Source organism: Octopus bimaculoides, chromosome 16 (assembly GCF_046866305.1).
Source record: "Octopus bimaculoides isolate indiv1 chromosome 16, ASM4686630v1, whole genome shotgun sequence".
Taxonomy (NCBI): Eukaryota; Metazoa; Mollusca; class Cephalopoda; order Octopoda; family Octopodidae; genus Octopus; species Octopus bimaculoides.
This window is the reverse complement of record NC_142943.1, coordinates 16,796,444-16,813,510: the sequence shown is the minus strand read 5'-3', so window position 1 is coordinate 16,813,510 and position 17,067 is coordinate 16,796,444. Positions and strand designations below refer to the sequence as shown.

Below are 17,067 nucleotides of genomic sequence, written 5' to 3'. Positions count from 1 at the left end.
AGTTTGTGGTGCCAAGTTCACCACCTCCAGCCTTTACTGCTTGGAGATAGAAGAGAAACAGGTAAGATGAATGACTCTTGATGCACTGTATGGGAATTCTTTAGTGGCACCCTAGAGATCTGATGGCATATTAAATTCAACATCACCATACATGTGTACAGAAAGATATACATATTTCATGCCTGAACTCAAAGACGAGTTATTATCATATGAAACAAAAAATGCAAGATATTCTTTTTTCTAGAAATATATATTGTCCCTGACCAGATTTGAACTTTGGACTGGAATTCAGAACCCTTACTTGTAAATAATTCTATATATTCATATGTACAAACATACATATATGCATGCATACATACCCCCCCCCCACACACACACACACACATACATAATTTGACAGTTAAATGTTAGTTAAATAAAGAGAAATTGTTAACCAGACTAAGAAAATGGATACGAATTGCCTATCTATCTCACCTATCATATAAATGTCACAAATACCTCAGTATTGATGAAAAATATTGCATATGTTAGCAGTGTGAGTAAACACACACACACACACACACACACACACACACACATACACACACACACACATACACACACACACATACACACACACATAAACACACACACACACACACACACACACATACACACACACATACACACACACACATACACACACACATATACATATACATACATCATCCAAGTTAGGTAACCATGAACTCCAAGAACTATCATGACTTCAACAAAAGAGCCTTGCCACATTGTTAGTAACTGGCTTCAATTCTGCAAAGGGAATGCTTAAAATAAAAGTAATGGAACAAAAGAACATACATACATACATACATACATGATGATGGCCGTCCACCCGTGACCGAGGAAGACATTTGCCGACCTTCAAGAACATTCTACGCTCCAGTACCAACTTACATTTTGCATTTACGGCTCTGTTGGTGGCTAATGAGCCCTGCTCTTGACAAGCACCACACGACTGCAAACATTGCATACTAAGCTTTCCCCATTCACTATACGAGCCGTGCACATTCGTGCAACTCGCTTAAATTCTTCATGCTGGATACGTGCTCTCTCAAAAGTGTTGATCCCCTCCTTAACCTGTTTCCTCCATCTGTGGCGATGACAGGCATTGCTCTCCCAGTCAGTGTCCTGCATATCACAGGCCTTTAATGAGGACTTGACACAGTCCTTAAAGCACAGCCTTGGTTTCTGCCGGAGTTTCCTTCCATTCACAAGTTCTCCATATAGCATCTGCTTAGGAATCCTGCTCTCCTTCATTCTAATAACCTATCCAGTCCAACATAACCGGTGCTTGTGCACCATCACCTCAATACTCAAGATATCAGCTGTCCTCAGGATCTGTGTGTCTGGAATCCTTGAGGTCCAGCCAACATTGAGAATGTGCCTGAGACATCTCTGATGAAAGCGTTCAAGGACCCTTACCTGACATTTGTACAGAGTCCATGTTTCACACAAGTAGAGGAGTGATGTTAGTACACAAGCACGGTACACAGCAACTTTTGTTTGCCTTGCTATGCCAAGCTGGGACCAGACACAAGACTGAAGAGACCGGAAAGAATTAGTTGCTCTCTGCAACCTGAAACATATTTTCTCATCCAGGGAGCAAGAATGGCTGAGTGTGCTGCCCAGGTAGACAAACTTGTCTACTACCATCAGAATTGTTCCTTCAACCAAGATAGCTGGTTTCACATATGGATTTCCTGGTGCAGGCTGGAACATTATAACAGTCTTATCTAGGCTAATGCCAAGTCCAAATGCCTTGCAGAAATGCAATTGATGAGTATTTGCCTGTCATCCACTGTATGAGTGACTAAGTCACAGTCATCTGCATAAAGGAGGTCACGAATAATAGACTGGAGGACCTATGAATTGGCAGCAAATTGGCGAAGATTAAAGAGGTGGCCAGAAGATCGATATCTGACATAAATTCCCAGAGAGATAACCTTAGCAAAAGCAGGAGTAAAAGCAGAAGCAAAGTACATACCTACATACATACATACATACATACATAGCCATGCATGCATGCATGCATGGCTATGTATTTGCAATCCAAGAACAGGCAATTGCTATAAAATACCTAATAAACAAGAGACAGTGCAGCCCTTGGAACTCCAAGATGCAATTGAAAATGTAGATTAGGTCATATTTCTCTGGAAACATTACACATGATTAGCAGCTGCCCGAAAATATCATCAAGGTACTACCTCCCTATGCGACATGATGTTGTTACAAAAACAATATACAATACTAGCCAGAAAAAAAATACTCTCCTGGAATGAATATAGAGAGTCTCCTTGTTATTGAATACATGCACAAACATCAACTCAAAGAATACTAGTGGAACATTCCCATCAATAGTATAAATATAGCCAACCAGATATTGTTGTTTGAAAATCAAAGAAAAAGAGGACAATTATGGACAACTTCAAAACCTCTAGCTTCTATTTCCAGATTATAAATTCACATTTATACCAATAATAATTGGTGCACTTAGCTTTGTGAGTAAATGCCTATATGAGAAAGAATTATTAAATTCAAAACCAAAATTTATGCCAGTCTTTACCAGAAATAGACTAATCAAAGCTTACTTTATATAACATTCATCAACTTTGATTTAATGCAGAATAACAGTGTTAACCATATAATATAGGAGTGTTATCTAAAAGTTACTATGATAACAAAAAAGAATCACCTTTTGAATATGCTCATTTTGATGTAAACCATTTGAAAGACAAATACAACAAAGATTGCAGAATTATATTTAGAAAGAGTGTTCATGAATATTACCATTTTCATGTGAATCTAAAATTTAAATGATATTAGATGCTTTTCAATAACTTTTTGATATGTAATAAATTTAGGATTCAACAGGTTTCCTTTCTCTTCACACACCCACACACACACACACACAGGTATACACATACATAAACTATACAAGCATAAAATATATACGAAAATATATACAAGCATAAAAATATGTGTCTGTATGGGTATGCATTTGTGTGAGTGTGTATACAGGCACAGGTGTGTATCTGTGTACAGACACAGGTGTTTGTGTGGTTAAGGAGCTTGCTTCCTAACACATGGTGTTGGTTTCAGTTCCATGCAGTCATGGTACCTTGAGCAAATGTCTACTACAAGAGTTCAAGCCAGCCAAAACTTTGTGAGTGAATTTGATAAATATTAGAGGACACCCATTGTATATGTATACATATATATGGGTATATATATTGTCCCTGACCAAATTTGAAATTTGAACTGGAATTCAGAACCCTTATTTGTAAATAATTCTATATATTCATATGTACAAATAGACATATATGCATGCATACATCCCCCCACAAACATACATAATTTGACAGTTAAATGGTAGTAAAATAAGTATGTGTGTGTGTGAGCTTGTGTGTATACCTTTCCTTTGACATTACGTGATGGTTGTAAATTAGCATCACCATCACACGAAGTAGTGTCATTTGTCTCCAGTCTTCATTGAAAAATATGTCTGAACATGGAGAGTAATATTAAATACTTTGCTTGAAAACCAGTGACAGTTGGTAACAGGAAGGGCAGTCAGGTGCAGAAAATCTGCCTCAATGATTTCTAATTGATGCAAGCACAGGAAAATAATGAGTGATGAAAGAATACTCAGTCCTCATATACAGCAAGGTTGATAGTGAGTACAGGAATGTTGGCCAACCATGGCTCAGATATAACGACAAGCAGTTGATATACCTCACAACACCTTTGAGCAAACAGCCTTGGAGTGAACAAAATGGAGATCATCATGTCAAAACAGTATAAGAGACTTTGTTTCAACCAGCATTAACAGGCTTAGGGGTACAAGACAAAGGAAAAAAGTGGCTGCAAATATACCGCCTGCATTAATCCATAATCCTCATACTTGCGACAAATGTGGGCTGCTTTGCAAATTGTTGGTGGGACTCAAATGTCACATAAGCATTATGACAGAGAAAGAAAGTGTAGGTTGTCAGATATTCATACATCAAAACCTACAGGACAGTCCCTCATATGCACACGTACATTCATGTGTATATATATATATATATATATATATATATATAAACAAATGCACATGCACACACAAATGAGGAAAGGTTGCCATCAAAGCAAAAAATATGGAATATCAATGGCCTGTTTGTCTCCCTTATCACCAGAGGTGACTGTAAAAAATACCTTAGAACAGATGTGAATATTGCATACATTGGTGCAGTGAATAAAAGGAGTAGCAAAAGAACATTTCAGTACACTTTAAAAGATTAGAACTGCTCACATTTAATGAAACTACACCCCACAATGTTTTAGCAGTGTCCATGGGGATACTAGACAAGACACCTGAAAAAAAACTTGCAACTTGGACATGAAAACTAGAAGATACTAAAAATGAAATGTAACTTCTACATCAACACTGACACTGACAGGATCTATGTTAAACAGTGGGATAAGATCAGTCAACACTGCCTTTCAGTATCACATTCTGTCATATAGACAACATTTACTAAACAATGAAGAGAAAAATGAATATAGTTATGTGAACCAGGGGTGACTGGATTGACCTAATTAAACAAAGATAGAAGAGAAATACTCACTATACCAGCAGAAAGTTAAAAGATATATATTGACATTTTGCACCAAAAGCCAATATGAGAGTTTCTCTCATGGCATCTACCACAGTATAGTTTGTTCTGACAGAACATCCATGTTTAAGTGGGGATAGATATTATCTCTTAGTATTAATACTACCTCTATCACTAATATATATTTTTTAACAAGCTCAATGGCTAATTGTGACGCCAGCACCTGTTCTGACACTGTTATTCTATATATCGTTGGTGGAGAGATGAGTCACTGTTATTTCTAGCAGTCAAGCATCCATCATTGACAAGACCAAAGAAGGTCAAAATCATGTGATCTGGAGGTGGCAGAAATTTATTTCCCCTCTAGCGATATAAACAAGAGTGAATTTTGCACCAAAAGCCAATATGGAAGTTAATCATATTATCTACCTCAGTGTAGTTTGTTCTAACAGAACATCTACGTTTAAGTGGGAATAAAAAATTACCTCTCAGCAGAAAGTTATGCGTAGGTACATGGTACACAGGCTGAAGTATTCTAGCAACATTAACAAGAATAGTAGCCTCTCCTGGACCTGTCTCATGCAAAACACATCTCATTTAAAAGGCTATGTTTTGGGTATGCATGAAGAGGAGATAGCTACTAAATACCTAATCAACAAAAGAGATGTAGATGCCTTTAAACATGCATGCTGTGACAGAAAGTGTCAATTATGCCAGATTAGTGTGGAAGATATCATTTATCACACCAGAAGAAACCCCAAAATATCTACAACATACTACCTCCCTAAGCAACATGATATCATCAGCAATTTTAGTTTACAATGCTATCCACAAGAAAGAATTGTTTTAATGGCCATACCAAAGGCACACTAGAATCAGAGAGTATCAACACCTTTAAAAATAAAGAATTCTATGGAGGATTCCAATAAAAGTAGCAATCTGGTGTAAGCACAACAGGCTAAATATGGTTGTAAGGGATAAGAAGTAAAAGTCATACATCATTATAGAGATCAGCTGCCCAGTAGATGTGAATGCTCTTCAAAAATTCAGGCAAAATAGAACATCTAAGGAGAACTGATGAGAAGCCTACAGCTCTTAAATCTAGGATGCAGAAAGAAATGCTTGGGTTCTGCAAATTAGAACAGAGCAAAGTGACTCACATTCTTCAGATACTATCTGATGTATCGCAGGTTCGAATGGCGTACCTTTGCCGAATGATATTACTGGCTGTGTCCATCCACTATTCATTTGTAGTGGACCAGCCCACTTCTCATCTGGGGGCATCCACCACAACACCTCCCCCTTTGAGATTTTTTCTAAACACACAGAATTATTATTATTATTATTATTATTATTATTATTATTATTATTATTATTGAGTGAGAGAGCAGTCCTTGCCATCAAAGTGACACCAGGGTAAAATATACGAAGCCCATTATACCCATCATGACTACCCATCTGATAAGGGTACACCAGGCACATGCATCACAACCATATGTGTGCAACATGGTGATTCTCATATCAAGATAAACAGCGCATGACCTCGCAGGTGGAATTTTAGAATTTTCTTCATGTCAAGTAGCCCATCCCGCTCAAAAGGTCCCTCAATAAGGTTTGTTTAAGGATGTTAAGCAAAACACCCATGTTTCCAAAGGTGTTTTATTCAAACACCCAAAAAGTTCCTCTCAACACATGGCTATGATGCTCCCCCACTACTTCTGCTCATGATCAGAGATGCACATATCGTCATGTGATTGGGAAGCAAACTTCTTCACAGCCATACCTGTGCCTATATCTTGCTGATAAGAATAAAGTTTCTGAAATGGGTAGAGAAATTTGAAGTATTGTTTTGGCCCAATGATAGAATGCCTGTCTTGTCTACTGGAGATGCAGATCTTTGAGTCCTATGAGCAGCCTTTGGTACTTTCTATCCAAAAGGGATTTTTTAACCAATATTTACTTATTATTCAAAGCTTTATTTGTTCAAGTCACGTTTAATCATTCTCTCTCTCTCTCTCTCTCTCTCTCTCTCTCTCTCTCTCGCTATATATATATATATATATATATAATTAAGTTTCCATTGAATTAGGTACTTAAATTGAGGTACCTTGCTAGGTCGGTATAATCCACACTCTCAAACAATATCAATTGAATATTGAATATCAAGACTCCGTGCAGGGGTGTTGTACCTGATATTCCTGCCATGTGCAGACAACACAACCCAGATAAATGAAGATATCCCAAAACAATCCTTCAAATTTCTCTACCCATTTGAGAAACTTTATTCTTATCAGTAAGATATAGGCACAGGTATAGCTGCGAAGTAAGAAGTACTTTATAAAAGTACTTTCTATAGTGTTTCTGAAGTGCAAATTCCAGGTTAGCTGAATAAAATATAAATGGGTAAGAAAGATGTACATGTGTCATTTTATTACGGCTATCTCAAGCAACTCTTTTAATTGATTAATAAAGGCATTACATTATTTGAAAGAAACCATTCTCTTCAGATGACTGCATAGACTTCAAACATTATTGATGTGAATATGCTAAGGAAATGGTTGTATCCTCTATGTTTGAAGTCTATGCAATCATCTGAAGAGATCGATTTCTTTCAAACGATGTAATGTTTTCATTAATTAATTAAAGGAGTCACTTGAAATGGCCAAACATCCTTCCTTTAGCGTCTGCTAATACTTTGCATGTACCATGTCCTTGCGTTGTTTTTTTGTGTCTGCTTTTCGTTTTTTGGGGATTTACTATATATATATATATATATATATATATATATATATATATATATATATATATATATATATATATATATATATATATATATATATATATATAGTTGGATCAGATGATGAAAGTTGAGGAGAGATTCATAGCCCAACTAATTAAAGAGAGAGTTAGTTTAGATGAGATGCAGTTTGGTTTTGTGCCAGTTAGAAACACCACTAATGCTATATTTCTGGTAAGGCAATTGCAGGAGAAATACCTATCCAAAGATAAACCTCTGTACTTGGCTTTTGTTGACTTGGAGAAAGCTTTTGACAGAGTCCCCCAGTCCCTTATCTAGTGGTCAATTCAGAAACTAGCGATGTACGAGTGGTTGGTGAGTGCCATACAAGCCTTGTACAGGGTCGCTACCAGTAAGGTGAGGGTGGGCAATGAGTACACCAAAGAATTCAGGGTACAAGTAGGGGTTCACCAAGGGTCGGTGCTCAGCTCCTCTTGTTCATCATAGTCCTCCAGGCAATAACAGAAGAATTCAAGACAGGCTGCCCCTGGTAGCTCCTCTATGCTGATGAATTACTACCTGAACTAGAGAAGTTCCAGGTATGGAAGTAAGGTATAAAATCAAAGGGCCTTAGAGTTAACCTAGCAAAAGTCATAGTAAGTAGGAAGGCAGACAAATCACAAATCCCTTCAGGTAGATGGCCCCACTCACTTTGTAGGAAAGGTGTAGGTAGAAACTCCATAAGATGCACACAGTGTAAGCTTTGGACACATAAAAGATGCAGCAATATCTGAAGAAAGTTAACAGGGAAACTAGCTTTTGTATGTGGAAGGTGCACAGGTACAATAAGCGCTGAAAATGTACAGAAAATAGACTTCATCAACTGACAGTGGGGCAAACTGGAGGTAGTAGATAGCTTCTGTTATCTAAGTGACCAAGTTAGTAGTGGAGGGGATACCCCGAGAGTGTAGCTGTAAGAATGAGATCAGATGTTCATTTTGCAGTCATTAGGTCCTAGGTTTAACTCCACTGTTCAGCACACTGGGCAAGTTATTTTCTACCATACCTTCTGTTCAAGCAAAACCTAATGAGTAAAATTGGGTCAGTGGGAATTATGTAGACGCTCATCAGATGGACTATATATACACTTGAATGGGCCTACCATGTCACATACTTTGTCATACTGTTTCTTCATAAACATTACATTGAGCAGCTAGCCTTTTTGATCAACAATACTTATTATTGAAACCAATTGAAGATCCATTTATATGTATATAAACAGTTACTATTCTTCAGTAGGGACACAACAGCATATATTTAAACTCATGAAAAAGCTTTCATTTCCACCCACAACATCTAAATCTTTAAGATAGAAACAATACAGGTTTAGTGTCAATGTAAACATCAGGTCAGGATTTTGTTAGTATTTTAATATCAGAATAAAGAGTAGAGACTCTTACAGCAAGTGTTCTACTGTTACTCTATCATTAGCAGTAAAGCTACATGAATTAGAAGACTTTTATATTTGCTTGCTCTTTGTTATCATTCTCTGTAATCATTCTATAGAAATTGCAATAAACTTGAAAAAACTTATATCAGTTTTAATAAATTAATAATGCACTACATAATAATTTTTGAAAAATTTCGGATCTTTTTTAAAACGGGGGCCACATTTTTCATTAATGTTTTACGTAGTGTTTTTGGTACCGAAAGACTTTCAAACTTCGTATACTTATCTATTTTGTGTTATAGAACAGAAAAATATTTTTGTATTCGAATTTATTTCATGTAAAAAATTGTCTTATTTCGATAATTTCAACCAATCACTGACGTCCACTCAGCCGATATACATTAAGTGCCGACTACATAAACAAACGATTCTTCGTTTTATTTGCTTTTTTCATTTTAAATTTGCTTTAACCCTAACCCTAAGCCTAAGCCTAACCCTAACCCTAACCCTAACCCTAACCCTAACCCTAACCCTAGGGTTAGGGTTAGGGTTAGAGTTAGGGTTAGGGTTAGGGTTAATTGTTTCAGAATCGTTTGTTTATGTAGTCGGCACTTAATGTATATCGGCTGAATGGACGTCAGTGATTGGTTGAAATTACAGAAATACGACAACTTTAACATGGAATAATTTATGGATTTCTTTTTTTTAAAAGAAGACTAAGAGAAAAAGATGTTTTATATGACACATTCTACCAGTGTTCCAAGTTTCAAAGTGTTTCGTTAATGAAAAATGTGGCCCCTGTTTTAAAAAAGATCCAAAATTTCTACTGTAATGTATGGTATATTGTTTTTGTTAGATATAAATTTTAGCTACACTGAGAAAACTAAACAAAGTGATTACACCACAGGTTATTATCTTACTGAGGGCATTAAAAATAGGATCTATCTGACTAATGTTGTGGACTTAGATTTTATATGGATTCGATCAATGTTTGTGTAAACCAGTGGTTTCCAAACGGTGTTCTGTGGCACACTGGAGTGCAGTATAAAATTATATTTAAAAGTAACAAACATATATAACGGAAATTCTAAAAATCAAGAAACTATGCTTCATGTATTGAATAAAGAAGTAGGAACTTAAACATTTTTTGTAGTTTAAATTATTTATATTGTAGACTAAGATATATAAAAATATCTTTTTTAATTAATTTTTTTTTTACTCTATGCAAAAAGAGTGCCAAAATATTTTCTTTGCTTTAAAATACACTGCAAGTTTTAGAAATTTGAGAACCAATAGACTAGACAAGCAGTTCTAGTTTATTCTTTAATTCTCTTATTAATAATTTAATTTTAAACCTTTTTATGTTGGTTTCTTATTATAGATTAAACCACGGTGTTAAAAGAGTTTATAAAATAAAATGTTGAGATTCATAACAACATTATCAATATAAATGTTATCTAGAGTTGTAGCCCCAAAATTCTGTCTACTCAAATGCTATGTTACTCAAAAAAATGATAACAGAATGAAATTTTTTAAAACCATGTTTCAACAATAAACAATTTTAAATAACACAGAAATATGTTTCTAATTTTTGAAGAAACATTACTATAAAGTAAAAATAGATCTAATGTATATTTCAGTTAAAAAACTTCAACTGTTTTAGTTTGCCTTATATTATTTGCATTTTTGAAATCTGTGCCTGATAAGAAATTACTATTCTCCAATAGAAAATAATAGCTTTACTTTCAGACGTGTATCTATGGGGATTCATTTGACTTTTACGAGGAAAAAAAAGTAACAAACATGTATCCTGCTTAAATGATATAAAAATGGAAAATCAATGATGAATACATAAAATAGTATAAATAATGAAATAAAAGCATGATTAAATCATCACACTTACACACACACAAAAAGTCTTAACTAGTTTGAGTTTAACTTTTCTTTAAAAGTAAGAAAGAAAAGAAAACATACAAAATATGCTTACCTTTCCAATTATACTTCCTACTTCCTGAAATTAAAAAAATAATAAGTTGAAGTTCAGATACAATTTATATAACTTTTACAACAGAATTCATACAGTAGTATTTGTGATAAATATGCAGTTAAGTTTACATTCAGATAAATATCATCAATATTACAACCACCAGGCTAAAATCCATTTTCCCTTTCTGCCATAGACTTAAAAGAAGTCTACTATACCAAATTACCATTCTTCTGAATATTATATAAACCGCTTCCACATGAACTGTCTGAGAAAGCAGTGTTAAAACTCACCTGGCAAGACAAAGTCCTAAACATGGAGGTCCTTTTTCCAGCTGATCTGCCAAGCATTTACACACTGCTGAGGTTCTCCACAGGTCAAGTGGGTAGGCCATCTTGTTCAAATACCTGACACACGACTACCCAAAAAACTGTTTTGCAGTGAATTGGCAGCAGGCAAGTGCACACAAGTTGAGCAGAAAAGGTTTCAAACATACACTCAAAGCCTCACTGAAATACTTTCAGATCAACGCCAACACCTGGTAAATGCAAGCACAGGACCACTCTGCATGGTGCAACTGCACCAACAGAGGTGCCAACTCTTATGAACAGAGCAGGATTGCAAGAGCACAAAGAAAACATGAGCTGAAACAAGTCCAGAGCCAACTCTTTGCTTTCATTCACAGCAGACCACCACCAGTGTACAGATATTGATAATAATACCTAACTTTATACCTTTCACTAATTTATTTACTAAGGTAAGGAAGGATTCTCTCATCCCTCAAAATAATAATAATTTACCATTGCATAGTACAAGAAGGAACACAGAACAGAAAATTACTTGGTATGATGCTTCCTTTTCAATTAAACAAAAATTTTTCTTTAAAATTCTTAAAGATAATTTTCCACCATATCATAAATATTACAGTCTTTAACAATCAACTGTTAAACTTTCTTAGTCTGCTAAACCTATCTTAACCTTCATATTATATCAACCTCAAATCATTCAAAATTTAAAAAGTATGATATTAATTCTAAGCCATATCAAAACATTTTAGTATTAGTGATAATAGTTCCAAAGTTTATTTTAACTATATTGTATGGATTGTAGTCATTGTGGTAGTATGAGTACAAGAGGTATATAAAAAATAGTAATAGTAGAAGTCATAATACTGTCAACGAAACAATAATAATAGTCGTAATAATCATTCATTAATCATAGCTACTCAGGAACAAGTCATTAGAATGAATCTGATAAAGGCAAAAACTGAAAATACTCAGTGAGAGAGCAAACTAGGAATCCATGGGAAAGGAGACAAAAGTATTAACCATCTTTTGAATGAATGCAATAAGCTCATACAAGACCTGTGTAAACACAAGCATGATTGTGTTGATAAAAGTGTGCAGATACAAAGTAGCAGAAGAATGCCATGATCACAATCTAGAAGCCGTGGAGGTGAATAATAATTACAGAATTTTAAAGGATTTCCTCATAAAGACTGACCATATTACTGAAGCAAAGTGATCAAATATGATTGTAGAGACCAAAAAGAAAAAAAACGTAAGCTTATAGACTTTGCAATACAATTTGATAATAAAGATGGATACCAAAAAAATTGAGAAAACTGAGAATTATCAAGACCTAGTTGGAGAGATGAAGAGATTATGGAAGAATAAGATTCCATTTATTCCTGTTGTAATCAGTGCAATTGTAAAAGGCTGCTATGTAAAAGACTGAAGAATATTAGAATTGAGACTCACATTGTCAACCTATAGAACAGACAAACCTGTTTGCTGCAAGTTTCTTGCAGCAAACATTAGAAAGATTCTTGAAATTTGAAGAGAATTGTTATCACCAAACCTCAAGACATCATCCTTGCTGACTAATATAGCATATAATAGCTTCAATAATAATAATAATAATGATGATAATAATAATAATAATAATAATAATAATAATAATAATAATAATAATAATAATAATAATAATAATCATACCTATATACACTGGAAGCTATGCCAACACTATGGAATGAGAACAGAAAAAAGATGGTATAGGCACACCCCAGAAAAGGTCTCAGAAAATGAGAAAGCAACCATACTCTGGGATATGCCAATACACACAGATAGAGAAATGAAGGCTAATAGACCAGATATAGTAGTCAGAGATTACCAAGAAAAAAAATGCCTTCTGGTCTATGTATCAATACCAACAAATGACAATGTATCTCTGAAATTAATGGACAAACTCTCAAAATACAAAGATCTGGAAATAGAGGTAACTCAAATGTGGAACCTAAAAACAGAAACAGTTCCTATAAAGCAGGTACATTAGGTATGATTAAAAATATTCAAATACATAATCAAAGCACCTTTACTTACAAATGTGTATAACATATAGAAAATAACACAACTAGGCACTGCGCACTTAGGCAAAGAAGAAGTATTCGGACAAAAATAATACAATACAGGGTCAGACAAACAAAAGCATGTGCTTGAAACGTATGCAAATAGAAAGCAAAAATACAACAAAAAGTGAAACTCGATACACCCAAGGAAAAAGCAGAAGTGAATCTGATGTTGTGTGTAACATTTAATCAAAGAGATTTTAGAAGAGTTAGAAAAATTGTGGACAAAAAGGTCATGAAAATCAGGGACCCACTTGAAGCAGGAAAGGGGTTATTCCTGGAATATAGGGGAAGAATACAAGAGACCAAGGAAGACTTGGGATGAAGGTTGATCTGTAGATATTACATTTTATGGAAGGGATGGCAAAGGGTGCACTAGTTGGCAAAATGCAGTGCTAGAGCAGACATGCCCACCCATGGCAAAAAACACCCTAACACAAGGGTAATGTTTAAGAAGTAATTAACTCTCCATGAAGCCTACCTTGTAGCTCCATCACCTTACATCTCCTCACTCTATGACTCCCTAACCTTTATCACTCTATTGTCACTCTTACCATTATCTCATCCCTAGGATGCCCTCTAGTTCTTCTTTTCTTCACTGCACCAACCCAGTTTTCCCGTCCTCTTGACTCTCACCATCCTCTCTCCTCTGCCTCTCTGTTTGGATGCTTTTACTGCAATCACACTCACTTCTTCCCCTTCTCCCAGCCTCCATGACACCTTTAAACAACTCTTTCCTCAACTAAACTTGCTTTGTACCTCGTTTTTTGTCACTTCCATCTCCCTATATCTTTTCTGTGTCCTCAATACTCTTTTCGTCTTTCTTCTTCTGGCCTACCCCAATGACTCTTATACCCCCTTTGTTCAATGTCTCCCACACGAATTTTTTCCACCTTAGCTCATTGTTCCCTTTCTCTCCCTTTTTCTTCAAACTTTCTGTACACACTCATCCTCATAATGTAGAATAGCCTTAGGCCTCTCTACACAGCTCACCTTTCAATTCTATCTCCCTCTTTTTCCTAAATAACCCCTGTCACTAATGCCTCTTTTCTATCTGTTTCTCTGAGCTTAGTTAATCTCCTTCATTCTCCTGCCTGGAATCATTACCCATTCTCAACCCTTATGGGGGTTGGTTGAAGCCCTTATCCTTGCAAATTATGAAACAATCTTCACTAGTGTTGATATCACAAAAAGCCAGCCAGTACATTTTATAAAGCGATAGGTGTTAAGAATAGCAACAGAATGCAGTCCTTGAAATCATCACATTCTGTTGAACTACCCAATCCATGCTAGAGATTAAATGATGATGATAATGATGGCATGTATATATGTATATATGTAGGTAGGGGAGCTCTAAAGGGGTCTCAGGGAGTAGCATCCCTGCCTTCATGAGCTAGTTTTCCACCACATTTCTTAAAAAACTTGGTAGAGGCCTTGATCTCGGGACCACTCATGTCTAGAAACTGGGGTTGGGGATAAGCAAGTAGAAAATCCAGCTATCAAAAAGCCTCATGAAAATAGCAAAGGAGGATGGGCACCAGCCAACCCAAAGGTTGGGGTGGGCTGCACCTGCTTACCTGAAAGAGGAAGGTGCAAACCCCCATCCTGGGTTGCGCAAGCATGACTTGTCTTATGATGGCCAACATCCTGAGGAGAAGCTTGGGGTGAGGTTGGGAAGTTGGAATATGGGCAGTATGTGTAGAAGGGGAACTGAGGTGTGTGAGGAATTGAGGAACAGGAGGGTGGATGTGTGCTGTGTGCAGGAGGTTAGGTGGAGGGGCCAGGGTGCAAGATTTGTGGGGTTCAAGGGAAGAAGGTACAAGCTGTGGTGGTTGGGAAATAGCAGGGGGACTGGAGATGTGAAGGAAGAAATCTGTGAGAAGGTGGTGGAGGTCAGGAGAAAGAGTGACAGAGTGATGACAGTAGTGTTAGCATTTGAAGAAGTGGTGAGGGTGATTTGTGGGTATGGTTCGCAAAGTGGAAGAGGAGTCGCTGAGAAATAGCGATTCTTTGATGAAATGGCAAATGAGTGGGACTTACACAAGGCAGATGAATTGGTTTGGGGTATGGGTGATTTTAATGGACATGTTGGGAGATGGATCTAGGGATTTGAGTGTGTGCATGGGGGAAATGGAATTGGGGAGAGAAATTTGGAAGGAAAGCTGCTGTTAGAGTTTTGTGATGCGAAAGAGTTGTGTGTAGCAAATATGTGGTTTAGGAAAACAGAGAAAAGGAAGGTGATTTTCAGTGTGGAAGGGAATGAGACAGACATTGATTTCCTGTTGGTTGGCAGGAAAAACAGAAAATATCTGAAAGATGTAAAGAAATACCAGGGGAATTGCAGCAGAGGTTGGTGGTTGCTGACTTGGATAAGAGGAAAGTTAAAAAGCATGTGAGAAAAGGAATGGTTGAGAGGAGAAAGGTGTGGAAACTGAAGGAAGAGAAAACAAGAGCAAGGTTTGAGGAGAGAGTTGGGAAGTTGGTAAGCATTGATGCACTGGATTTGTGGAAGTCTTTTAAACAAAGGGTACTAAAGGCATGTGACAAAATGTGTGGAAGGACGAAGGGTAGGAGAGATCAAGGAGATACATGGTGGTGGAACAAAGAGGTGAGAGATGCGATAGCGAGGAAGACGGAGGCATACAAAGCTTTATGTAATAATAGGACTGAGCAAATGAAAGCCAGGTATAATAACATGAAGAATCATGCAAAGAGGGTGGTTGTAAGATCTATGAGGAAGGAAGCTGAGGAGAGGTTGAGCAGGCTGGATGAGTACCCAGATAGAGTGAAAAATGATGGAAGAGATTTTGAGGGAGGAAGATGCTTGAGGGAGAGTGATGGAAAGCTGAATTTTAGTGAGAAGGACAGGGGAAGAGTTTGGAAGGAGCATATGGTGGGAATAATGAATGAGGAGAATGAATGGGATCAGAGGGTGGAAGTTGCTGTGGTGAAAGGCCAGTGGAGAGGGTTAGTTGGGAACAAGTAGTGGAGGCAATGAAAGAAATGAAAACAGGAAAGGCAGCTGGTCTATCAGAAGTAAGTGTGGAAATGATAACTGCAAGTGGAGAGATAGGGATTGTTGGAAGAGGAATGCCAGATGATTGGGAACTAAGTGCGGTGGTACCGATCTTCAAGGGGAAGGGAGATGCAATGAGTTGTGGGGCGTATAGAGGAGTGAAGTTATTGGAGCATGCAATGAAGATAGTGGAAAGGGTATTGGAGAGGAGAATTCAGGAAGGGGTGGATGTAGGTGAGATGCGATTTGGTTTTATGCTAGGAAGGGGGACAATAGATGCAGTGCTCATTATAAGGAGATTGCAGGAGTAATACTGAGATAAGGGGAAGGAGTTGTACATGTGCTTCGTTGATCTGGAGAAGGCATTTGACAGGGTTCCCAGGAAGGTGATTGAGTGGGCATTGAGGAAGAGAGGTGTACTAGAGGTAATAGTGAAAGCAGTGATGAGTTGTATGAGGGGGTAAAGACAAGAGTGAGAATTGGATCAGAGCTGTTGGAGGGGTTTGCTGTGAAAGTTGGTGTGCATCAGAGATCTGTGTTGTCACCATTGTTGTTTGCAATAGTGGTTGATGTGGTGATGGAGAGTGCAAGAGAGGGGTTGCTAATGGAGATACTGTATACAGATGACCTTGTTCTGATGAGTGAAACAATGGAATGATAGAGGGAGAAGTTTTGGAAATGGAAGGAGGCATTTGAAAGCAAGGGTTTGAAGGTAAACCTCGAGAAGACAAAGGTGATAGTGAATGGGGTGGAAAGAGAAGTGTTAGTGAGTAAGGTGGATCCATGTGGTGTATGTGGGAGGAGGCTAAAGGCAAATGTGGTGTTGTGTACAAGAT

General features: G+C 36.9%; 1 protein-coding gene across 41 annotated transcripts in view; it reads right to left on the bottom strand.

Annotated features, from left to right (window-relative positions):
• Window positions 1-17,067, bottom strand: part of LOC106871424 (poly(rC)-binding protein 3) — a 488,151-nt gene that overhangs the window by 211,930 nt on the left and 259,154 nt on the right. For all 41 annotated transcript variants that reach the window (XM_052973806.2, XM_089364192.1, XM_089364186.1 and 38 more), the window contains one exon: window positions 10,812-10,835. In XM_052973806.2, coding sequence (XP_052829766.1) covers window positions 10,812-10,835 — 24 coding nt within the window. The remainder of the gene's footprint in view (window positions 1-10,811; window positions 10,836-17,067) is intronic.